The 25,878-nt window shown below is 39.6% G+C and overlaps 1 protein-coding gene across 1 annotated transcript in view; it reads left to right on the top strand.

Annotated features, from left to right (window-relative positions):
* Window positions 1–25,878, top strand: part of MTHFD1L (methylenetetrahydrofolate dehydrogenase (NADP+ dependent) 1 like) — a 148,378-nt gene that overhangs the window by 33,484 nt on the left and 89,016 nt on the right. The window contains exons 12-18 of the mRNA XM_054399312.1: window positions 2,571–2,707; window positions 3,966–4,012; window positions 5,357–5,464; window positions 6,262–6,336; window positions 8,896–8,998; window positions 13,504–13,580; window positions 18,367–18,507. Coding sequence (XP_054255287.1) covers window positions 2,571–2,707; window positions 3,966–4,012; window positions 5,357–5,464; window positions 6,262–6,336; window positions 8,896–8,998; window positions 13,504–13,580; window positions 18,367–18,507 — 688 coding nt within the window. The remainder of the gene's footprint in view (window positions 1–2,570; window positions 2,708–3,965; window positions 4,013–5,356; window positions 5,465–6,261; window positions 6,337–8,895; window positions 8,999–13,503; window positions 13,581–18,366; window positions 18,508–25,878) is intronic.

The following is a 25,878-nucleotide window of genomic DNA, read 5'->3' as shown; positions in this document are numbered from 1 at the left end:
TCTGGCTTCACTGAATACTGCGATTTGCAGTCCTCAAGTTTTTATAATTCTGTTAGGTGGAAGGAGATTGAAAAGTCAGGTTCCTGGGTTTTTTAATTCTCAAGGGTTCCTACTTGCTGCAGTGAACAGGGTTTCTTGGGAGAGTCAGTGAAGTGCTGTAGAGTGTTTATGGAAGCCTAGCCGTTGGTTTTCTTCCTCCCTCACAGTTGCCTTCAGACATTTTGAGCCTTTAGATATTCATCTGAGTATCTGCATTTCCAGGAAAGCCAAGGATCACAGGGCTTATCAGAAGTGAGAGAAATGATTAAAATGAACAAGCCCATCTGAGGAAGCCAGACAATGTAGGCTGTTAAAGCCAAGCAGATTTCTTGAATTTAAGTTCCTGTCTGCTGCAAAGACATGTCTGTTTACTGCTGCCAACTACTGTGTGCTTGTATTAGTACACTGGTGAAAATAAGCTTGCTCTAGTTCATTTTTATCCTCACTTTGGTGGAAACTACTTCTCCCAGAGTGTCACATTTTCAGCAGGAAAACTTCTTTTGGGCACAGACAAAGTGTGTTCTTCTCAGCTTGTGCTCTAAATCACTCACCTGTTGTTGGCTTTACATAGTGAATCTGGGAGTTCCCTTTAGTTCAAGAGAGCATAGTTTTAGGAGGGTAGGATTACAAAATAGTGTGGATAGTAAAGTTATTGATGATGTTTTAGCATCATCATGCCATGTTTGGCATCTGATGGTTGCCAAATATGGTATTATAAACATGGGGAGAAAACGACTGAAAACAAATGCCGAAATTAAGTAACCCATCTACTACTTGGTCTTAGAAGAGTTGTTCAAAGCTACTGGTAGACAAAATACTATTTAAGAGTCTCAGCTCAGGGAATATCTTATAGGTGTACTAAACCCCATTCATTTCACTGGAACTTGAGTTAAACCATGACTTTTCTGAATATGAAAACTCCTTCCTAGCACTGTATTAGTGTTAATTTTGCTTGCCTCCTATTAATTTTTCCAGACATATCTAGCAAAGAGTTTTTTGGGTTGTTTGTTGTTTTGTTGTTTTTTTTTCCCAAAAAGCCCAGGATCCAATGACAATGTAAAAGATGGATTTGTGACAAATTAATGTTTTTCATGAGTTTACATTTTGTGAGACTAAGAAGGGCTTTTGTTACTCTCTGAATTAACCGAACTAAGATGAATCTTAACAAGATGGTTGTCTCCTTTCATTTGACAATTTTAGTAATGTTTCTATGCCATTTGAATTGAAATCTGAGGATAGTATTATCTGGAAAAATTACTAGTTGGGAAGGGAAGTGTTTCTAATTAGAGCTAGGTGATTTAGCTTTGAAGATGGCAGTTAGCGGGTAGCTTTTAAAGAGGTTCATAGGGTAAGGCTTGCTCTTTGACTAGGATGTATGCATGTTCTTGCATTTCCTTGGGAAGGAACATGACTTCTTAGGGTGAACTTCACTAAAGTGCTTGCTTTTTTTCCTCTACAGTTAGTGAAGGCAGCAAAGATATGGATGGTTACACTTTGCCAAAATGTAGGACTTGTGTAAGTGGAAAAAGGGACTTTCTTCATTTGCCTGTCAGAAGGAGAAATGCTGTGCCTCAGATGAATCATTTGAATACAATTTGGAGATGTATTCATACTTTAAGGAAGAAAAACAAAAAGGAGAAAAACTCCAACACCCATCTACATTTAACATGGTTCATAAGCATATGTGCAGACCTTGGGAGTAGGGAGGACATCACTTAAACTGAGGTGTCTCTCATTCATAGAGATTGATGAAGTTTTCTGCTTGCAAAATCAGCACTCATTATCCCTTCATGAAAGGGACAAGATTAGAGTGTTTGAGTGGAGGTTAGAGTCTCTGATTTGAGACTGGGTGGTTTTCTGAAATTCTGTCCTGGTTCAGTCATAGTTTAGATGTGAGAGTTGTAGCATAAGATTTTCAAGCTGTTGTAAATCTGCAAAAATATCGTGAAATGTAACTATAAAATAAATCATGTTCAGTTAAATATAGGGACTTTTGTGTCCTGTTTTATTTAAAAAACAGTTGATCTATCGTTGTTAACAGTTATGACATGGAGACTGGAGCAAGGTAGTTGAGCTCTGCAAGCAAAAGTGTTGGTTATTTAATTTAAAGTATTCTATAATTTCATTCAAAGTTTGAGCAGTGGGAATTAAACAGCTCATACATTGCTACAAAAGAGTATTAATACTTGCACAGAGTAGCTTGATGGATGGTTTATTAATGAAACTGGTGAGACTTTTGTGCTGTAATAGAAATGTCTAAATTCAATATATTCTTTTTAGAACTTTTGCCAAAATAATCTTCTCTTTTTCTGCTGTCATAGGCAATTGCTTAAATAGAAGACACATGTATGTTAGCATTCCAACTCGAGCTAGGCACTAATATTGTGGCAGGTTTTCTGTGGAGATAAAGTAATCTTACTGAAATTTGCTGTACAAATACTCTTCATTGAATTCAAAAGCTCTAAGTTCTGTATCCTTAGCCAGGCTGACATCAGCAAAGAATTTGATTAATCTTTTTCTTGTTTTTCTAGAATAACTCCTACGCCCCTAGGAGAGGGGAAAAGTACAGTCACAATTGGTCTTGTTCAGGCACTTACTGCACACCTCAACATTAATTCCTTTGCTTGTCTGAGACAACCTTCCCAAGGACCTACTTTTGGAGTTAAAGGTACATAATATTTTCAGAGTCTATGACCTTTTTTGTATTAAAAGGAAATACTGATGGTTTGTTTTGGGTTCCCCCTCTCCTCTCCTTTTTTTTTTTTTTTTTTTTTTAGCTTTTTTGATTCCTTGGTTACTTCACTGACTTAGTGGATTGTATGCAGTGTATTGCATCTTTTGATAAGTATGTCACTGATACATAAAAGCTTCTCGAACATGTCTTCCCACACAATGTTCATATCTATGTTCATGTACTTAACATGTATTGATAATGCAGATAAAGCCCAAACATAATGAAAGGCATGGGCGTGTGTAAGCCAGGAAGTTTTGTGCGAATACACACACTTCCAACCACTCCTCTGCTTGGAGACTCTCTAAAGATGTCTCTAGATGTTACTGTTTAATTATTCCTTGAGAAGGAGTCCTAAATCCACTCATGTTGATAGGAAATACCCAAGCTAAGGAATTTGGCAGGAAGGTCCAGTTGCATCTGCATCATATGTTTCGCTGGGTCTAAACCTCTTTCTGTTCTTCTGAGCTGTTGCCTCTAATTGTGAGCTGCTATCTTTTTGCTTAGCAACCCTTTCAGAGCCTGAGGGCCAGGTAAGAACCAGCCAGAGCTCAAGCCTGTCTTCAATGCTGATAGGAAGTAATGCAATCTTTCTTTTGCTGTTTCTCAGCTGAGATTGGTGCCTAACTGAGCAAGCACTCCTCATCTGCTCTACTTTGCTTTGCTGAAGTTTAACAAGTTTGATTTCAGCTGGAAGGCTCCTGGTGCTTGGTGCTTCTCAGCCAAGACTGGTGCATGTGAGTGCTTTGATCCTTCCACTCAACTCGTGTGTAGGCTATAGTGAACAATTTTGCCTATTGCCTGAGAGGCAGTGTGGAAGGATTGCTTAGGCAAGGGTGTGAAGGTTCCATTCAGAAGCAGTGCTTGCTTGTGACTGTCATGTCTTGCCACCCAACAGCTGCATGTGCATGACTTTGTCTTAAATCTGAGCAGGAGCATAGGGTAGCTCTTACGTAGCCAAAGTCTGGGTTAGCCATCATGTGTAGGCTTTAATTTCAAATCAAGTATTCCCTTTTTCCTGCCTGCTGAAAAAAATAGCAAGATTTAAGGAAATCCTGTTATTTGGGTACATTATTGATCCACTAGTAAAAACTAAAATGCTATGAAATGTCATCAACACTGTGTGTTACACTTTTTGGTTGTTTTTTCCCCAAACCAGTGTGAGTTTGGTGTGACCGTATGCTTCCCTGTGCAGGTGGAGCAGCTGGTGGTGGATATGCTCAGGTGATTCCCATGGAGGAGGTGAGACAGCTGGGGAGCAAGTTCTTGTGCTTTTGGGAGGGATGGACAGGCCAAGGTGGTGGCTGCCAAAGAACTTGATTGATTGTGATGGTCTGGAGAATTGGGATGGCCCTTGTCATCTCCGTGTGGCCCTTGCCATCTCCCCATGCCTGCTGTGTTTTGTAGAGGGACTGCAGCACAGGGGTGTAAAAATGTTGCACAGATTCTTTTTGTGTTTATAGCATCTCAACTGTCCTTCAGATGCTTCCTGAGAGGAAAACCCACTATCCACACATAACGTACAAGACAAAGAGCTGACTGCTGCTAATATTTTTTCTTTCGATTGCAAACGAGAATGAGAATGCATTCATTTTCTGGTGGAGCAGAGAAATGCAGGCATCTTTTTCAAATACAGATTTGCTATTTGTTTATAGCAGAAGTTACTCTGTGGCAAAACGGACTTCTTTTTAACCAGGCTGATCCTTCTGTGGTAGTATGAGTCATGCCCAGAATACTGCAGAAGGGGTAATACCACAACTTTTGCTACATTAGTGAAAGGTGACTTGCCTCAGCAAAGCCCTCTCTTCAAGGGCTTCTGAAAAATCAAATACCAGCTTTGGAAGGAGCTATCTGGACATGTGCTTTCAAAATAGCCTTGCTGTGAAAACAGTGACACTCTTGACTAAAGTGTGCCCCCTTGCCTTGCACCATGTTCATGATGTGAAGCTACATGATCCATGATCCACATGTTCATGGACAGGCTGGGGCAAGGACAGAGTGACATTTACATTGTTTGTAGTGGTTCAGTTGGCTACTGCAATCTGAGATGGATGCCTTCCTTAATCCCCCTCCCTTGTCCTCAGCAATCTTAGCTGTGCACCCAAGGGCTTCAGCATGCTGTAGCTGACAGCTGGAGTTTGTGCAGATTCTCTGGGCAATAGTGCAGGCTGTTCTGTCATGGCTAGCCAGAAGCTAGCATGCATTCCCAAAGCTATCACACATGATGTGCTCTTGGGGATTCAACAGAAAAAGGCACCTCTGGTCCAGATCAGCTAGTAAATACTGACAGGAACCTGATTTGTTATTAATGATGTGGAACTGTAGCCCTGGGCCTTTCATTCTTGGCTCATGTAGCAAAGAATAAAAATGTCTGTGGCTTTGTCTGTCTAAACAAAGGGTAGTTTACCACACGCTCAGGTGAAAACAGGCCCTTCATATAGCTTGGTGTAGTTTCTGCCTGATAATATTACATCTACACTGAGAGGTTACCAATCAGAACTGCAGCCTCAAGGAGATAAACTGCCTGAGATTAATTGAGTTAAATGGTTTCATATATGAAAATTTTGTTGGTTTTTTACCTTCTAGTTCAATCTTCATTTGACTGGGGATATTCATGCTATAACAGCTGCAAATAATTTACTGGCTGCTGCTATTGATGCTAGGATCTTACATGAGAGCACTCAATCTGATAAGGTGAGAATTATTTTCTGATGTCCACATTACATTTTTTTCTTTACAGTTTTTCAATAAACTGCATTTCAAATCAAAAGAAGTTGATTATCTTTTTATCTTTTCACTGTGTGAAGAGAAACTATTACTGAAGCAATTCCATGTACTGCTGGGAAATTTTGATTATAGAAAATATTTTTTGGGCCAATAGCTATCACAAGATAATCTTTAAGATAAGGATCTTATGTGCAGAACATTGTCAACTATTTCAGACTGTACTGAATAATAAAACATGTTTTCTATTTCTTAGTCTTTTTAATTATGAACTCCCTTTGAAGTTAAAAGTTACACTTCTGATATATAATCAGGTATGATGTACCTTAAGAAGATGGAGTTATGGGGAATTGTATCTGTATTTGCTAGAGTGTTAAAAACCAGGTGAGGTTGCCATATCCCTTTACTTGGTATGACCTAAATGTACATTTGGACCAGTTTGCAAATGATAGTTGTAGTTTTAATAATGTGGACCTTGGTTAAAGTTTTAAAGGGTTCTTAATTTCAGAAAGAATACTTTTTTTTGTGAAACACAGGAACACGATAATTTGACTTAGATTGTTTAGTCATGAAATCACTCAAAAGCCTACCACATTCTCAGAATTGGTTTTGCTAGTTCTGTGAACTAGAAGTCCACAACTTAGGTGGTTGGGAGATTCTTATGAAATTAGTCAGATTAAAAACAAGCAACAAATAAAAGCTTTCTATGTAACTAGTTCCTAGTTGTAACTTTTTATTTTATTAACTTCTTGTGTATTTTTTTCTAGGCCTTGTACAATAGACTTGTTCCAGTTGTTAATGGCATGAGAGGATTTTCGCCTATTCAGCTTGCCCGTTTAAGAGTAAGTTATTCATGTATTAATAAGTTGTTACTTATCCTATTGCTTCATAAAAGATACTCTCTTACGCAATTTGTTTAACATTATTTGATGTATAGGACATTTTTGTAAATCTCCTTTACGTATTTATCACACATTCACAGATTGCATCGGGTTGGAAAGGACCCTCAAAGGCAATCTTGTCCAACTCCTCTGCAGCAAGCAGGGACACCTCCAACTAGATCAGGCTGCCCAGGGTCACATCAAATCTGATCTTGAATGTCTCCAGGGACAGGGTCTCAACCGCTTCCCTGGGCAACCTGTCTCACATTGTAGAGAAATTCTTCCTTATGTCCAACATAAATATACCCTACTCTAGTTTAAAACTGTTGCCTCTTGTTCTGCTGCTACAAGCCCTTCTTCCCCCATCTTTCCCCAATCTTTCCCCATCCTTCCTATAGGTCCCCTTCACATATTGAAATGTAGTGACAAAGTCTCCCCAGAGCCTTTTCTTCTCCAGGCTGAACAGCCCCAATTCTTTCAGCCTGTCTTTGTAGGAGAGGTGCTCCAACCCTCTGGTCATCTTCGTGGACCTGCTCCAGCAGATCTGTGTCTTTCTTGTGTTGGGGTCTCCAGAGCTGGACACCGTACTCCAGATGAGGTCTCACCAGAGTAAAGCAAAGTGGTAGAATCACCTCTCTTGATCTGCCAGCCACACCTCTTGATGCAGCCCAGGATGCAATTAGCCTTCTGGGCTGCAAGTGCACGTTGTTGGCTCATGTCCAGCTTCTCATCCACCAGTACCCCCAAGTCCTTTTCTGCAAGGCTGCTCTCAATTTCTATCATTCCCCAGTCTGTATTGATATCAAGGATTGCCCCTGACCTGTGGGCACGACCTTGCACTTTGCATTACTGAACCTCATGAGATTCTCCTTAGCCCACCTCTCCAGCTTGTCCACATACCTCTGGATAGCATCCTGTCCTTCAGTCTTATCAGCCATACCACTCAGCCTGATACCATCTGCAAAACTGCTGAGGGTGCACTTAATCTCATTGTCTGTATCACTGATGAAGATATTGAACAGCACTGGTCCCAGTACAGTAACAGGATTTGGATGTGATATTGTTTTCATAACTAATATTTTTGCTGTTTTTTTTTTTCTCCTGAAATAAACTAATAATGCTTTAAACTAATAATGTTTTAAAATGCTGTGTCTTGCCTGATGAAATATTAAAGTCGAAGTTTTTAAAATACTTTCCCTGTTATGGCTAAGTCACATTTGAAAGTTCACATTCTTTGGGTTTGTGATGCATTCTGGTTTTGAGTGTTTGTTATAGCATATACTTCTGAAGTTTTATTGGTGTTAATTTGACAGTGTTCTTCCTTTGATGGGTAGAAGTAGATTTGTGTGCATAGTATGTTTTTTGCATCACATGTTATTTCCTGAATTCTTCCAGAAGACCTTTTCATGCAATTCATGTATGAATAATGTATCCAGATTTGAGGATGCCATTCTAATTAATATCTAGGGAGCAACACATTCCACTAGCACAGGGAAAGGAGAGTGTGAACCCTTTGAACATGATCTTAAAGACAGCTTCAATCTTCTTCATCCAGTTCTCCTAAGTATATCAAATTGCATTAAAATTGGTCAACAGATTAGAAAAATATTGATACTGGACAGGCAGTTGACTACATAAATGTGTCTTCATTAAAACTGGGGTGAAAAATCTTAGGGTACCAAGCATCAAAACCTGCAAGCTGTTCTCAACAGCTTTTTGCCCTTTTCAGTACAGTGGGAAATGGCTCTGCCTGCATCTGGATTTGGAACCATCTCTCACAGTTTGAGATCCCAATCCTCAATAATGAGCATTGTGAAAGCAGTTGTAATACTTTCAAAAGGATGTCCTCAGCTTTCTAGAGATAACTGTTGATTTAAATAGGGAAGAAACTGGAGTAGCTCTTTGAAATTTAATATTTTTAGACTTTTACATTTGCTTTATTCTTAGCCCTAGTTAATTCACTGAGGAATGCTTTTGAATGCCACAGAAAATTAAGTTTTTGGTTTATTTTTTTAAGAGTACAGTTCTTAGACACAGTTTTCTGATCTTTATATATATATACTCACATAAAAAACCCAAAAGTTTGGTGTTGCTGAAACAGTAAATCTGTAGAAGCCAGGGTATACTGAATCAGTCATTATAAGTGACTGAGTTTATGGGCTCTTAAAGCAGAAGTATTTACTTCATTCAAAGGTGATTCACACAATGTATGGCTCTTTCAAAGATTTTCACAAACTAGAGCAAGCAATTATCTCTTTGGTTTACAATAATATTTTCTTCTGTGTAAGAAAGAAATGGTTAATTTAGTGGCCTATGAGTATTTCTGCATCTGTGCTTCATTCACCATCTCCATTTGCCCCTATTTCAGTTACAGGTAATTTCCTACATGTCTTTTTTTCTTTTTTTTAATAGTTTGGGTCCCGGCATGCCTTTTTTAAAAAAAAAAAAAAATTGCTGAAGCTATACCTTCTGAACCAAAAAAGCCACTTCATTGCATTTCTTTAACTTGTTTTTGCATAGAGGCTGGGAATAAACAAGACTGATCCTGGGACTTTAACAGAGGAGGAGATGAGAAAATTTGCACGCCTTGACATTGACCCATCTACCATAACATGGCAAAGAGGTATGTGGTCAGAAAGCCTACATTCAGCTTGGATTTAATTATAACTTATTTCCTAATTTACTTACTTTTACCTGAATCAGAGCTCTTTCTACTCTCTGTGTGAACAACCCATTTGCAAGTGGGAAATGAGACCGTGGAAGAACTCTGGGTGCAGTGTGCTGTTCTAAACTCGGTTAAATATCTGCAGTAACTCAAGAGACTTTGCTAATATTCTGAGGGATAAAATCATAGAATGTGTTTTGTTGGAAGAGACCTTAAAGATCATCTACTTCCACCCCCTTGCCATGGGCTGGGACATCTCTTACTAGACCAGCTTGCTCAAGGCTCCATCCAACCTGGTCTTGAACACTGGCAGAGTTGGAGCCTCCACAGTTTCTCTGGGCAACATTTTCCAGCGTCTCAACACCCTTGTGGAGAAGAATTTCTTGCTAACGTCTAATCTAAATCTGTCTTCTTCCAGCTTGAAGCCATTGGTCCTTCTCCTGTCACTACTCACCCTCAGGAAAGGTCCCTTGTCAGCTGTCCTATAAGCCTCCTTCAAATACTGGAAGGCTGCTATAAGATCTCCCTGGAGCCTTCCCTTCTCCAGGTTGAAGAACTCCAACCCTCTCAGCCTGTCCTCATAGGAGAGGTGCTCCATCCCTCTGATCATCTTTGTGGCCTTCCTGAGGACTGACTTTTAACTGTTCTGTGAAGCTTGCTTCTTCCTTGAAGGTTCCATGAGAAGTTGCTTTAAGTGTATCTCTTGTCTATCTCATATTAGGTAATATGTCTTAGAAGTTAGGAAAATGGCTTTTCTGAGCATTTTACAAATCTTACGGATTCTTTTTCTGGCTCTGTCTATTATGGTTTTAGATTATTTCTACTTCTCTTGATTTTCTTCCCTCATCCTCCCTAGTTCATCATTAGCTCAGAGACTAAATAGACCATAGGAATTAGGCATTTTTTTTAAGTGTCTTAAGTTGTTTGCTTTATTAGGATGAAGAGGTGAAAGATATGGTACAATTTCAGTTATGTAGTCCAAGCAAATCAATATCCACTCTCACACCCTTAGACAACTCCCCTCTGCATTTTCCAGTTCTTTTGCTGGGTTAAATTTCAGTGTTTCCTTCAGCTTCTGTACTTTTCTTTTTTTAAGCCAGTAACCTCTGCATAAAGATTTGAGTTAAATTCACCATTGTGATGTGGAATGTATTGTGATTCTCAGAGAAATATTGAGAAGTGAGGAGTCCTGGCCATGGTTTACTGTGGCCATTGTGTGCATGTCATCTCAGACTTGAGATATTTCCCTCAAAATAATACTGAGGCATGTGACATAAGATGCTTTTTATTAGTCAGTGTGTCTGCAAGAAACCCGTATTAGGATGAAGGAATAATATAAATATTTAGTGTTAGGAGACTCATCATTTTTATCAGCAAAAAGGAGGCAACATTACTCAATAGATGTTTACCTCAAGTGAGTTATTTAATTCATCTCAAACAATGTTAGTGAACCGTCTATTCCATGCAACTCCGTATAATGTACATAGCTTAAGTTTTGGGGGGGGGGGGAATGTGGGTTTAGGAAAAAAAATGTTTTGGATACCTTGGAAAAGGTTTTATATGCAAATGTCTCTGCAATCCATATGTCTATGAAGCTTGTTATGTGCCAAGGCAGAAGACAAAGTTCTCAGATTGTCCAATAATTAATTTAAATTGGAATCTATTTCCTTAGAAGTGTCATAAGCTTAAAGTTCATTGTCATCTTGTAAGAACTTGAACATGTACAGCATACTGAAATGAAGGAAAGCTTCTCCCTACTTTACCCTTCTCTTGCTGTTCAGATCCTGTTGATATCTCTAGAGAATAAGGAAGCAGATAAGTTAAACCTAATGCTTGACTGAACCTAAACTTTCCTGAAACATTTACTTTGGATAAGGAAGAGGGAAAATTTGGGGAAGGAAAAATTACTCTTGTGGCAAACCTCAATTATTTATTATATTACTACTTCTAAGTGCAGCTATTGGAATCTTCTGGGAGAATGAATTCTGACCATGGTAAAAAACCCAACTATCCTGGTGACCAGAAAGAGTTGCAGGGGTAGTTATAATTTCATAGCAAGGGCGTTCAAGTTACATGATCTCACTACGATCGGACAGATAAAAAACAGCCCACTGGCTGTTGGGGCTGGTGAGAATCACAGAACATTAGGGGTTGGAAGAGAGTTCAAATATCATCAAGTCCAACCCCCCACCAGAGCAGGATCACCTAGAGTAGGTGGGTGGAACACATCTAGGTGGGTTTTGAATGTCTCCAGAGAAGGAGACTCCACAACTTCTCTGGACAGCCAGTTCCAGAGTTCTGTCACCCTTATAGTGAAAAAGTTTTTCCTTATGTTCATGTAGAACCTTCTGTGCTCCAGCTTGCACCCATTGCCCCTTATCCTATCATTAAACATCATTGAGAAGAGCCTGGCTCTGTCCTCCTGACACTTGCTCTTCACATATTTATAAATATTAATGAGGTCACCCCTCAGTCTCCTCCGAGCTAAAGAGCCCCAACTTCCTCAGTCTTTCCTCATAAGGAAGATGTTCCAGTCCCTTAATCATCTTTGTGTCTGCACTGGACTCCTTCAAACAGCTCCCTGTCCTTCCTGAACTGAGGGGCCCAGAGCTGGACATAGTATTCCAGATGTGGCCTCACCGGAGCAGAGTAGAGGGGGAGGAGAACCTCTCTCAATCTACCAGCCACACCCCTTCTAATACACCCCAGAATGGCATTGGCCTTCTTGGCCACAAGGGCACATTGCTGGCTCGTGGTCATCCTTCTGTCCACCAGGACCCCCAGGTCCCCCTCCTCTGCAGTGGAGCACTGTGAGTCCCTGCTCTCAGCAGTGCAAGGGTAGGCAGGAAGGACATTTAGGACTGCTTAAAGCTGCTCGTGAGACTTGAATTCCTAGGAGGAGAAGGTGGCGTAAGCTTGTGTCTGAGAGACCAAGTTGCCATATGGCTTCACAGTGGCATATGCTACCACACCTTGGTGTGAGGCTGCTGCTTCCGTGTACCAGGCTCTGTTCTGCAATTTCTGCCAGTACTGTAGTATTTTAGAGTAAGAGTGTATATATAAATAGAAAGCAAAATGAGTTAGCCACATCTATGTTGTACCATCCCTTAAATGGAATTCCTGAAGAAATTAGGGGCCTAAATACCATGTAGTGGAAAGAAGGCATGTATGGTATTTATGACAGCCCCAAAGAAAATAACTAAGAAGGGGAAATGGCTTAAACCTTGCTCTTCTTCCAGCTTGCTCACAACCCCGAATTGAGGTTGTGTAAGACTAGGATTCAGTCTCTCATGTTCTTGTGTAATTATGTCACCCTAATCTGTACAGACGAATTTCTTAATCTCCAAAAGCAGCAAGAAAAGTGGGAGGAGATGATTTCACTGACCTTCAGTACAGACCACTTCTCCAGAGGTTACCTGATTTCTTTGCTTCTGAATGAGCAGAGCTCAAATCTGCATCTACCAGAAGGCTGACTTGATTGCCAAGCTACAGGCCAAACTGATCAAGAGTACCTTCCACCCTTTCTTTTAGAGCTGGTGCAAATTGAAACATTTGTAGGGCTAAAGAGCCCATAAGAAAGAGGGAGCCTATTTTGCATTTTGTAGGGATTGTCATTCCTGGAAAGGAGAGGTCTTGGAGTTCGGTCTCTTTTTCTAACAAACAGAAACTTCCTTCTAATCTTCTGAAGAAATATCTTGATTGGTGCTCAGCAGAGGAGCACCATACACTTAGTATTTCCTTTTAGTTCATACCAGAGAACATTTGAAGTTAAGTGTTGTCAGTGGAGAATTAGAGAACTTGGCTCCTGTCAATTGTTATCGAAGTTAGCAGTTCTTCAGGATGATTTGGACATGCCCTTGCAATACCAAAGGTGTTCCCAGGTTAGAAATAGTTATCTGAAGTTGTGTTAAATAGCAGATGGTTGATCTTGGCAGCTCAAAAAACAACTTCCTCTGAGTGCTGTGCAGCTGAATATGGAGTTAGTTACCGTGATGTGCAAGAAAGTGGCTTGTCTGGAAGAACCAGTCTCACAACATAATCACCCTTAAAAGAGAAACAGACCAAGTTTAACCTACATCATGCGGTCTTAAAATCAATTCCTAACAAGTCAATGACAAAGCAAGTGATTGGAAGTAGATCTGAGGTGCATTGTATCTATTACGACAGATTTTTCTTGTGTAGGTAAAATATTAACTTATATTTTACAATATTAAGAATCTGTTAGCTTCAAATGTTGTTCAGAGAAATTCTGTTTGAGTTAATTCAACCTATCACCTAATGATGTCAACTAGAAGGTAGAAAGAAACGGAATCAGTGCTAATGCTAACATGCAGGAGTGTGGCTGCCTGGTTACACTGTTCACATCGCTGAATTTTACCTATATAATAGCAAATATGCCTGGGAAAACCCAGATCCCCAAGACCTCATTAACATGTTTTGCCTTTGCTATTTCCTTCTTTCAGTGGTGGATACAAATGACAGATTCCTGCGCAAAATAACAGTTGGGCAGGCAAATACAGAGAAAGGATTCGTCCGCCAGGTACGTAAAGGCAGTTAATATATCACATTCTGGACAGACTTTGCTTTAGAGGCTGAGAGATGTTTCTGCAGTTCTTTCAGCATAGTTCTTTGAATTGCAATGCTAATATCAGTTGTTGTTATATAGTATTCTTACAATGAAACCCATCATGCTAATAAGTAATTGAGTTCGAAGTTTCAGAAACAGAAGCCAATGCGTATTGCACAATGTGATGAAAGCACTTGAAAAAGTTGCATATGTTAGGGGTTTAACTTTATCATCCTGCAAGCATAAAAGTTGCCCTATGCACTCGTAAGATTTAACGTGTAGGGTTTATCTTTTTGTTTTGTTTTAGTGTCCAACAAACTATTTATGTAGTTCAAATTACACTTAATGTTAAAAAATCAGGGTGAAGAGGCAAAATTTTTTCCTGTAAGGGTGATGGAACACTGAAACAGGCTACCCAGGGGGGTTGTGGAGTCTCAGAGACAAGAGCCAAATAGCAGCTGAAGAACCTGCTGTAGCAGATCAACAGCGTCACCCAGGCCTTTGCTTGGACCAAGGCAGAAAGGGAAAAACTCCAAGGGAATTGAATCCCAGAAGAGGCTACAGCCCAGTGACTGGGCATGACAAGAGAGAGGTCCCCTAACCCTCTCTGAGCCAAGGACTGCTCAAATCATATCCATAGCATCTGGGAAAATACCAGACAGATGAGCCAATTGTGAGTACCCTAATGGCTAATCTGCCATGGAATCCCATTTGTGGGAAAACCACAGCTCACAGCACCTGTATTTCCAATTTGAATTGCTGTATTGGAAATGTTAGATCTGTGCTTAAATCATTTATCTGTCTTGATATGTGCAGTGTAAAACCCACAACCAAATAATTGAACCTGTGAATACATTTTGTAAATAAGTTACAGCAGTGTTGAAGATACCACCACCAGGAAATACTAATTATAAAATATATAAAAATACACACTTTTATTACAGACAGGCTGGAGAGCTGGGTGCAGGCAAACCTCATGAAGTTTAATAAGGACAAGTGCAGGGTCCTACATCTGGGGAGGAATAACAACAGGCACCAGTGCAGGCTAGGGGCTGCCCTGCTGGAAAGCAGCTCCATGGAGAAAGACCTTGGAGTGCTGGTGGACAGCAAGTTCCCCATGGAACAACAATGTGCCCTTGTGTCCAAGAGAGCCAATGAGATCCTGGGATGCATCAAGAAAGGTGTGTCCAGCAGGTCTAGGGAGGTTCTTCTACCTTTCTACTCTGCCCTGGTGAGACCACACCTGGAATACTGTGTCCAGTTTTGGGCTCCCCAGGTCAAAAAAGACAGAGAACTGCTGGAGAGAATGCAATGAAGAGCCATGAGGATGATTAGGGGACTTGAGCATCTCCCATATGAAGAGAGACTGAGATCCCTGGGGCTGTTTAGTCTTGAGAAGACTGAGAGGGGATCTGATAAATGCCTATAAATATCTAAGGGGTGGGTGTCAAGTGGAGGGGGCCAGGCTCTTTTTAGTGGTGCACAGTAATAAGACAAGGAACAATGGGTTCAAACTTGAACATAGAAGATTTCACCTCAACATGAGGAGAAACTTCTTTCCAGTGAGGGTGATGGAGCACTGGAACAGGCTGCCCAAAGAGGTTGTGGAGTCTCCTTCGTTGGAGAATTTCAAAACCCACCTGGATGCATTCCTCTGCAGACTACCCTAAATGATCCTGCTCTGGCAGGGGAGTTGTACTTGATCATCTCTTCCAACTTCTGCTCTGGCAGGGGAGTTGTACTTGATCATCTCTTCCAACTTCTAATATACTGTGCTACTGTGATCTCAGCTTTGGGATCTAAACTGTCACCACTTTAGCGTGTCCTTAATTTTAATGTGTGGGCTTGTGGGGATAGTTCAGAGTATGTGTGTACTTTTCAGCAGTATCAATAGCTCTCATTACTGTATGAGAGCTTCTGGAACTTTCTTAAAGAACTGATAGATTGAAAGCCAGACTTTTGCAAGCAAGTATTCCTATTGTCGTGTGGGTTAATAATCCATTTCTGAAATGATGCAGTGTGCAGCAGCAATGCTAGGTGGAACAAACTCAGTGTGATAATGATGACTTGCTCCTAATTCAATGAAGGCATTGTAATCTAACATGGTGGATCATGAAATTCATGAAGGTCTGACTATTTTGAGGTGAATAGCTGTTGTGGAAGCGATAAGGCTTTCATCCATTTTGGAAATCTTATCTTTTAATTTTTCTTTATTGTTTCAGACCTTTTCTAGGCTTTGTGCCTAAATAAACAGACCTAGGAAAACAGTGCTAATGTTTTTAATCAATTCAGCAGGTAAACTAGTCAAACTAGAAAGAACTTAACAGACAAGTCATTGAATCAGAATGGTTTGGGTTGGAAGGGACCTTAAAGATCATCTGCATCCAACCACCCTGCCGTGGGCAGGGGCACCCTCCACTTGAAATGCTTGCCTGTTTTGATTTTGAAAACATACACACACAGACACAGAGTAGAGACTTTCCTGTCTATAACTCACAGGAAACTCAATATTAGCTAATACTCATCTCTGATAATGGGTTGGGACTACAGAACATTATACTTGGTAAAGGTTCCTGCAACACTTGAAGGGTTTTAGATTTGTTTAGCTTTGTTTCAGTGACTCAGCACGATGATGAGCTTTGAACCAATTCTACTAGCCTTACAGAATTTTGCCACTGTGATTAATTGTGGGTTGTTTTATTATAGAGTACTAGTTGATACATGGTGGTCAAATGTGCTTCTGTTTTGGCTAAAATTGGCTTTCAGTTTTGATGTATTGGGCTGATATATATGTGTCAGAATTTAAAGTGGACTTAGCAACTTGAAAACAGAGCTAAGCTAGGAAAACTCATTTCAGAGCCTAGACATAGATCCAGAGAAAACAGGACTTCATAGTTAGCAGATGCATTTTATCAATATTTGGAGTGATGTTCTAGCACTCTTAAAATTAATGACACCTGTGGAAAATGCCAGAGCACAGCAGGCACGAAAGTCTGCATTTTAATGAACAGGGGAGCTATGGTTTCTAAAGAGTATTACATGACCAATGCCATTGACCCTGCAATTGAATCCATGTGGGTGGAACCTTTCATCAGTAGAGAACTGACTTTATAGCTAAGGCTTCTCTTAGCACTTCGTAGGTGTACAGAGGTTATTAGACTTAAAATGGCACCTGCTTTTGCCTGAGTTTTTTATTAAATATTATAGCATTCTTTGAGCATCGACCTGGGATACTTTCTTGTCTTTTTGGGTTTATATAAACAATGTTAATAAAACCTTTTTCTTGTTTAGATAATATTCCACTATACAAGTTGGGCATAGATTTGTCAGGCTTATTTCCTGTCTTACATGTGCTGCAATGACCTACCAGGGACACTCTTAACTTCAGAAAAGATAATAGCCTACATGTTACCACAATGCTAACACTGTTCATTGTGTACCCAGCTGTCCTGCTATGTATAGAACTACTTCCAAGGAGTGCAGAAAATCTGCTTTGTAACTTCAGCATTTCATTTGAATCCCTATGCTGAAAATCTCAATTACAGGAGTAACTTTTTGTTTTCTCCGGTTTTCTGTCTGCCCAATGCAGATAAGTGCTTGAGTGTATTCAGAAGCGTTGACTAAACATGCAGGTACACAGAGGTCAGCCTGAATAGCGCTGCTCTGCTTTGTAGTTGTCAAGACAGAATGTGAAAGCAGGAACACAGGTTAAAAAAGGGCATAAGCTGTTAAAGTATTAGGCAATTGGATAGGAGTAGTAGGGTAAACATCGAACAATTCTCTTATGTCGATGCTTCCTGATAATGGGCAAAGCCCTCCATTTAAACAGGTTCCTCTGGTATTAGTATGGGATACAGTTGGTAGAGGTCTGACATAGAAACAGTCCTGGGGCTTTTTTTATATAGATAGCAGTGGGATGCCGATTACTAATTTTTTACAAAGACTTTGATTGCTTGGATTGGAGAGGTGACTAAAGAAGCTGCAGTTTTCTTGTTCCTTGCGTTTCTGTCACATAACACCTTAGTGTCTTTGGCTCTCTTCACTTATGTTCTGACAGCATGGGGCCTGGGCTTTACTTAACAGTAAATCAGTGTAAATACTGCTAATGTATACTTCAGGCTTTTAAAGAAAAGTAAGGACTGCAGTGTGAGTGTATTTATATAAGAACAATAGACCTGATAGCAAGATAATTCCTGGGTGTTTTGTTTGTTTTGATTTTTTTAACATATATTTGTTAAAGAAAAAAATAGGGGCAAAGATAATAGTTTTCATTATCATAGGTCAAGCACAAGACTGAGCAGCATAGACTCTAAATTTTGAGTTTATATACAAAAAGAGTGATCAAATTTAACAAGAATGTTTCCGAAACAAGTATAAAAAACTTTGGAGAGCATTGAAAGAAAAAACACAAACCAAAACAAAAAAAGAATACAGTGTTGTGCTTATGCCAGTAAAGCTCAAAACACATCTGGCTGTTTTCTCTTTTGCCACAGAAAATTCTTTGTCCTTCAGGGAGCTTCTGCTAAGGATAATGTGCGCCACAAGACCAGTCCTCAAGTAAATTAAGTGTAATGGAGAACATGAACGTGAGAATAGAAACAAAATGTTTAATGTAGTCTGAGTAATCTCAAAAGCTGTAGGCTACAAATGAGAATTTGTTTGAATTTCAGTATGTCTTCCCTGAATCTATTCTTGATGATTCCCTGTCGGTATTTGACCTGAGTTGCTTTGGTTCATGATTCTTATTTTTATTTCACAGGCTCAGTTTGATATTGCTGTTGCAAGTGAAATTATGGCCATCCTGGCACTTAGCACCAGCCTTCAAGATATGAAGGAGAGATTGGGGAAAATGGTGGTGGCTAATGACAAGAAAGGAGAACCCGTAACAGCAGAGGATTTGGTATGTTCAGTGCTGTAGACCTGTGAATAACCTCTGATGCATTTGTTTTGCCTCTTGAAGCATTAAAAAGGCAGGTGCATGCCAAGAATTTTGCTTTGAACAGCACAGTCAGATAGAAGATAGATTTTGTTCTGAGCCAAAATATCTTTGCAATGAGAACAAGATGTAGAATTCATTTCTCCAACTCTCTGGTAGTATCTGGTTCAGGAAGTCTCTGGTCTCCATAACCTACTTGAATGGTTTTCTGCACTTCTTAAGACAAACAAATTTGGTGCTGGAAGGAATCAAAGCACGGGTTCCTATTTGAGAGATCTGGCAATGTTTGCTACTGTACTTGTAAAGTATGCTCAGATGTTACGATGATAGTTACCACATGAATGCTTACACCACTAAATCAAAATGGAAACAAGCTTATTGTTAATTCCTATGTTGCTGTGCCTGGGCACCAGAGTTCTCTCTTCACATTTTTAAGACTTTTTCTTCCTTACCTTCATTATTTGGTTGTTATTCCCTCATTCCCTACTTCAGATTCTAAAAGAGGTCAATGTGTTCTTCCTTTATATCAAATTCTAACCCTTATAATCAGGCTTTGAGTCAGTAAACAGTCTTTGGAAGCTCACCCATGTTTGTGTATGTCAGCTTCTGGTGCAGCCAGAAGCTACCAGTCAACCCTTGCAGTCTAGCTGTATGCCAGGAGTAGGTTCACTGTGATGGCACTGGCACACTGTAACATTACATTACTTGAATTCTGCAGCTTAGTTGCCACATTAAACTTATATGTTGCAGATTGACAGCACACCCTAAATACAAAAAATGTGATAGTGCTTTGCTTTTATGTTTTTGGGGTTTTGTTGTCATCTGAATATACCATTTTAATAACTGTGGTATCTCTTGGAGCTGTGCTTTCATGCCACCCTGCTGACAGTGACTGCCTGTATCGCACAGTCTGTGTATATTTTCCTGTTTGTCCCTTTTATGTGGACATCTGCACAAACTTACTGCCTTTTTAGAATGAGCAAGGGAGAGTATCCTGCCCTGTCAGCAAGGGTAGCAAATCCACAAACCAGAAATACCTTCACTGCCTTAATGGATTCCAGTTTAATAAGGAAATGAAAACATACTATCTCGTTTGCCTGGATTTAAGATTGAAATTAAAATAAATGTACCAAAATTTCTAAGTAGAGTCATGATTAAAATTCAAAGCAAATTAACTACTCCCATTTATGCAGGAGACATGAAGAAATGCATTTAATATGATAGCTGTTGAAGTTTTGGGTTTCCTTTTCAGCTGCATAACTTTGTCTTGGCCAAATGGAGAGAAGTGAGAAATGAGTTACCTTGCAAAGCATACGCAAACCTTTAATTCAGGGTCAGAATTAAAACTATATTTGAAATAAATTATTTTAATCTTGATTTTACTGTGTATGAAGATACTTTAATGTATTAATATTGCAAAATAGTCAAGGTGTCTTCAACCACTTAATCAACTTGAAATGCAAATGGTTGCTTTTCTGTAGTCTGTTTCATCTGTAGTTGCTCTGTGGAAATACAGTGTTAAGGTTGAAATGCTGAACAACGCACAAAGAACTTCAAAATTTTTCCACTATGTCCCTAAAATAAAAATAGTGCTCAGCAGAATGTCTGTAACTAATTGAGTTTTCTTTGACCTTTTTTGAAACAGACTTGCTATGCTTAGCATCTCAATCATTTGATAGTGTCACTTGTGCTGAACAGATGTTTCTAGCTCTTTTTTAAAGCAGTATTCTCTATCATACAATAGAAGAACTGCCCAGAAAAACCACAAAAACAAAAACCCAACCAACCAATTAAAAAAAAACAAAACAGAAGTCATCACAGTGTCAAGGATAAGTATTGTGATAATCTGCAACTATTCTGCTGCATTGGTTTTCTTCTGTGGGTTCTCCATACCGTGCACAGGGAGGGCTTCGGTGCATCTCATGATTGTGAAGTGCAGAAACTCCAGTCTCCTTTGTTGTGAAGTGCATTGCAAATGAGGATTAGAACTATGGGAAGAATAGGAAGGTGATTTCATGGTTAAGACAGAAAAGCACTTTTTCAGAGAGGTGAAATACTATTCCTGTGTTTTTCACAAAGCTTGTGTGATGCTGTGTCTTTACAAACTGATTCTTGCAGAACATGAGGAGTTATGCATTCTTTAATCTGACTTGAAACCCAGGAGCTATACAGCCAAAATTTATGAGAAGAGTGAAACACCATCAAGAACTAGAATCAGAAGAAATTATTTTATGTTGTCTCAGTTTGGATGTCCGAAATCGGTGAAGTTTTGAGTCGGTTCCTCATGTGTGCCAGTGTCTCATCTGAAAACAGGAACTACTGTTCATTTCTGCAGACCTATTAATATTGGTGAAGAAGTCTGATGCCATGCTGTTGAGATTTAGGAAATGTCAAAATAGGAAATTAGTTGTGGGTTTTCTTATAGAGTTTTATTTATCAAATTAAATACAGCATGCTTACTTTCTGCAAGAGGACAGGTAGATTAGGAATACCTGTAGTGCACTTGTGAAAGCATATTGTATAAAGCTGAATCCTCTGGAAGCAACAGCAGGAGATGTATAATCACAATTCATATGTACGAAGAAGGTTAGTGGGAAGCATTTCATCTCTCTTCCTGGTTTCTTCCCACAGGCTGTCAGTCTGAACAGCTTGCAACTAAACCTACTGTTTTGTCTACTCTTTCCCCTGCTACTTGTGCTGTCTATGTTGTTATTTTTCTTCTGCAAGACCAGCTTTTTGACCCTTCCCTTTATTAGGACAGCACAGGTCGTATCTCTTCCTTACATGTACTACGAAAGGATTCCTGTAGGATCCAGGAGAAGAGATCTTTGCTTGTGGTCCAGGCATCCTGACCCAGAGCTGATCCAGCCTGTTTGCAGGCTGCAGATACACTTGTTACATGCTAGGCTGTAAGCACACCACACACTGCAGCTAACGCTTTCTGGAATAGGACAAGGCTAAGCATTTACTAATGAGTAACTGTGAGCCGTAATTTTTGTCTTCCCAAATTTTCAGATGTGGTAAGAGGTCTGATGTGAAGCCGTTCTCCTCATGAATTTTCATCCTCCTTTTGAGTCAAGGCCAGACAGGATGTGAAGCTTCATAGCTCAGAAAGAAAAGATCTCAAAAGACATGAATTAGAAAAACAAAACAAAAAAAACCACAAAACAAAAAAAAAAAACTTGGTGGTGTGGTGTGCATACTCTTAGTCCAAGAACAGTTCAATCATTTTGATTTACATTTTCATTTTAAAAACGTCAAGTTTAAATCTTGAATCATAGCCATTTGACATGGAACAATCTAGTTCAAAGAACTGCAATCACATATAGTTTTAGCAAACTTATAAGGCTGTTTCATCATGGGAAGTACCATACAACCTGAATAATGGGTGGTGGTTACTCCTACCTCTTGATTAAAAAAAATCTGGGGTTCACATTTTACATACATTACCCAGAATGATGTTATGCAAATTTCAGTGTTTGACAGTAGTCTTTTATTTTTTTGGAATCTATATGAACCAAAACCACTAAACTCCTCTCTGTGGTTTGTTTCCAGATGTTACATACAATATATGTCACAAACCCACAATTGCTCTTAATTTTTACTTTATATGCAATATATTTATAACAATTAAATTGTAAAACCTAAAATACACATTGGCAGATATAAAACAGATGCAGAGGCAGGCTACAAGTAATAGAAAAAAAGATAAATTGAATATTTCATGAATTGAGAAGAGTCATTCCACAAAGTAACGGATTAAATATCTGTCCTCTGTAATGGAACACACGGAAGTCTTTGCCAAAATGTGGTGCTCATTGTATAGTATTTTGAAGACTGAACTACTTTTTGGCTTTTACACTGTAGTAGAATTTTGATAGACACATGCCATATCTTTATGTGAAATGAAATGGGCATGTATGCCCTAGATCAGTATTTCAGCAGCTATGAAAAATAACTTTTTAAAATAAGAGTTTTTTCTCAGTGTATGTTCTGTGCCATGATCTTATATTTCAGTATTTTCAAGACCAAAAAAAAGCTTCATATTTACTTTCATAAATGATCTGTCAGTTGAATACATTTTGCTCTCTGGTTCATCAGAAGCGTGTATATACTTTAAACACAAGTTGTAGTTCTTCTCAGTTTACGGTTCAGGCTTCAGTTTTTCACAGAACTGATACTGCAGGAAAATATTATCATTTCATTAGAGACTGTAGTTTCAAATGAAGGGATGTTACAAGTACCTAAGTATTTTTCTTATAAAGAGTTTTTCTCTGTCCTTCAATCTGTGTAATCCTTATTCATTTCACAGTAGTTGCTCTTAATCACCTTCTTGTCATCTAATGCTGGCTTTTATTTTCACTCTTGATAGACTTCAAAGACTGCACCACTGGAAGTCGTTATGAAAGTATTTTCATTTTTCATCTAAATTTGCCTTTCCTGTGTTACATTTTATGCTCTCTGATCTTTGCTGTCCTGGGGAGCATGCCTGCCGCAATGGCTGTGGATAGATGGAAGGGACTTTATTTTCAGAAGTACTTGGAATCAGTTCCAGGAGGGAACCCAGGAGAGCTGGATGTCCACGTACATTTAATTCAGAGTCCTACTTCGGTCTTCTGACTGTGAATTACTGGAAAGCTAGTGATTCCTGGGCTCTCACACTTAATTGGTGTGTAAGTGTCTAAGTCTCTAATTCTTTCATAAAACGTTTATTTACCTTCTCTGATGGAAATGGGAACCTAATTCCTTAAATAGCTTTGAGAATCACACAAAGGACTTTGAATGAGCTATGGGATTTGTTTGCTGGGTATCTGGAGGAGTTAGGGATATGAAGGAATGAAGATTTTATTCTTGCAGTCACAGCAAATAGATATGAAAACTTTATTGTCTGTTTAGCTTTCAAGGACTGTTTTTGACACCAAACTGTTAAGAACCGTGCAGGGCATGGACTTAGGTCTACTAAGTGGAAGCTTTGAGTCTTTTTTTTCTTTGCTTTCACCTTCAGATACAATGAGTTGTGTCCAGAACGCATATCTAATATGGATGAAGTTTTCCAAAAAGTTAAAATGCGTAGCAAGTATTTTTTGTTTCACATTTTTAATCATATTGGTGAAAAACTCAGAAAGCAAAGAAGATAGGATTTGAGCCATTATTTTCTAGGAGGGTGTGGCAGTTCAGGCTGGGTGCCTCCTAAACTGAAGCCACAGAGTTAACACCTCCAGTGTCCAGAGTGTCCAGCCTAGTGGGTGAGCACAGGAAACAGCGTACTTCTACCCATAAATCCTGCACCCTTATAAATCTGGTTGCAAAGTCATTGTCTTTCTCTTTCTTCCCTCTCTGCTCCCGTGGAAGATGGTCTCTTTTGGGTAACGGTGGGGGAGTATCTCAGGTCTCTTTGGACAGTTTAGGCCTGATGCCAGGATAAGAAAGCGGGAGGCAGTTTCAGGCCTGGCCAGCCTGAGACCATCCTGGTAGAGGGAGGGAAGAAAGAGCCCTGTGAGTTTTGGGTGCACCCCAGGTGGGCAGAGAGAAGCACTGGGGTTTTTTTGGTGTGGTGTAAAAGGATTCTGTATGCTTTGGATATGCTCATCCCTAATGCTTTGTAAATTCTTGTAGTATGTGTGCTGGTTTGAGGCCAGACAGATCCTCTCTTGCCCCGAGAGGGACGAAAGAATGACACTCACACAAACGGATCGGAGAGTGATGGAAAGTTTAAATGGAAAAGCGATTGGTGAAACTACCGAAAACTACAAAGCATAGTGGCAAAGAGTATCCCAGATCATACATAGTCCCTTACATAGTACCCAGAGGCTTCCAATCCTTCCCTCCTCCCACTTGAGGGTCTACCCAAACCCTCAGGGCTCTTTCTTCCCCCCTCCCACTGCTAGGCAAGTCTCAGGCTGGCCAGGTCTGAGACTGCCCCCCCTCCATTCTCCTCCTGGCATTAGGCCTAGTCAGGCCTAAGGGGCCTGAGATACTCCCCCACCGTTACCTGATAAGAAAGAGCATCTCCCATGGGAGCAGAGAGGGAAGAAAGAGAAAGAATATGACTCTGCAGATGGATTTATAGGGCGCAGGATTTATGGGTAGAAATACGCCGTTTCCTGTGTCCACCTTATTGGGTGGGCACCCGGGACACCAGAGGTATATCTCATGCAGCAGTGGCAGGGGGCACCCAGCCTAAACGGCCACAGTATGTTAATTGCTTTTCCATTTAAACTTTCCACGACTATCCAATGCATTTGTGTGAGCATCATTCGTTTGCCTCTTTTGGGGCAATAGAGCATCTGTCCTGCTCTAAACTAGGGCAGAGGGGGGAGAGAAGAAAAAAGTGTCCTGATTTTGTTTTTTTTCTTCTTCTCTAAAACCTTCTTTCCAGTCATCATGGTTTGCATCAATAAACAGCTGTTTGTGTGTTTGCTTTGAATGAGCTAGTGCCTTCATTCAGCATGAAGCAGACAACAGAAACTCCTAATCAGATAGCTACAGCTGGCATGAGTTAAGCCTTGTCAGTCCTTGGGCACATTTCTCAAGAGCTTTTAAGGCTCATTGGTGGTTGCCCAGTTGTTTAACCTCATCACTGACCAGCTAGAAGTTCTGGTGTAAAGTTTTCATTTGGCCTTTTCACTCCAGAAAGTCTAATCGTTATCTAATTGTTGCCTTTTATGTGATAAGATTGTAAACTGTCTCTGTGTTCATGTGCTGAAAATTATCATCAGCTGTTTCTTTTTTAGCATAATGATGAATACCTTATGCTGTATGATAACTGAAAAACAGATAAAGGAACTAAATGTGAAATTAACCAATCTTCCTTTCAGATATTTCTATTACCTCCTAATTAGTGTGGGTTCATGATTCTGCTTTGCATGAAACAGAAGACAAACAACTTAGGTATCTGTTAGAGTTTTTGGTTGCTAGCAGCTAGTGACAGCCATCATTTCTGCTCTGAGAAATTCTGTCCAAGATCACTGCTGAACTGATCAAACAGCAGGAAAAAAGCAGACTTACAGATCTATTCAGTAACCATATTGCAAACTATCGTTCGGGGTTTTTTTTAATTAATTCCAGTTCTGCACTGTGATTATCAAGAGAAAGAATATGTTTATTTTGATAGTAGGATTAAAAACTCAAGTTTCATGAAGAATTTGCTAGGCTTGAAATTTTTTCCATTTAATTAATTTAGTTGAGGTGGCCTGGGTGTTCACTGTTTTATTTCGTAAGTGCTTCGGGTTTGGAAGTGAATCAAATCAGTTTTATAAAGCGAATTGTATGGGGTGATGGTTGTATGAACCTTTATGAAATTTTTTGTTCTCCATTTTTAAGTTCTTTATCTAA

This window comes from Indicator indicator, chromosome 2 (assembly GCF_027791375.1).
Source record: "Indicator indicator isolate 239-I01 chromosome 2, UM_Iind_1.1, whole genome shotgun sequence".
Taxonomy (NCBI): Eukaryota; Metazoa; Chordata; class Aves; order Piciformes; family Indicatoridae; genus Indicator; species Indicator indicator.
This window is presented reverse-complemented; position numbering and strand designations above follow the sequence as displayed.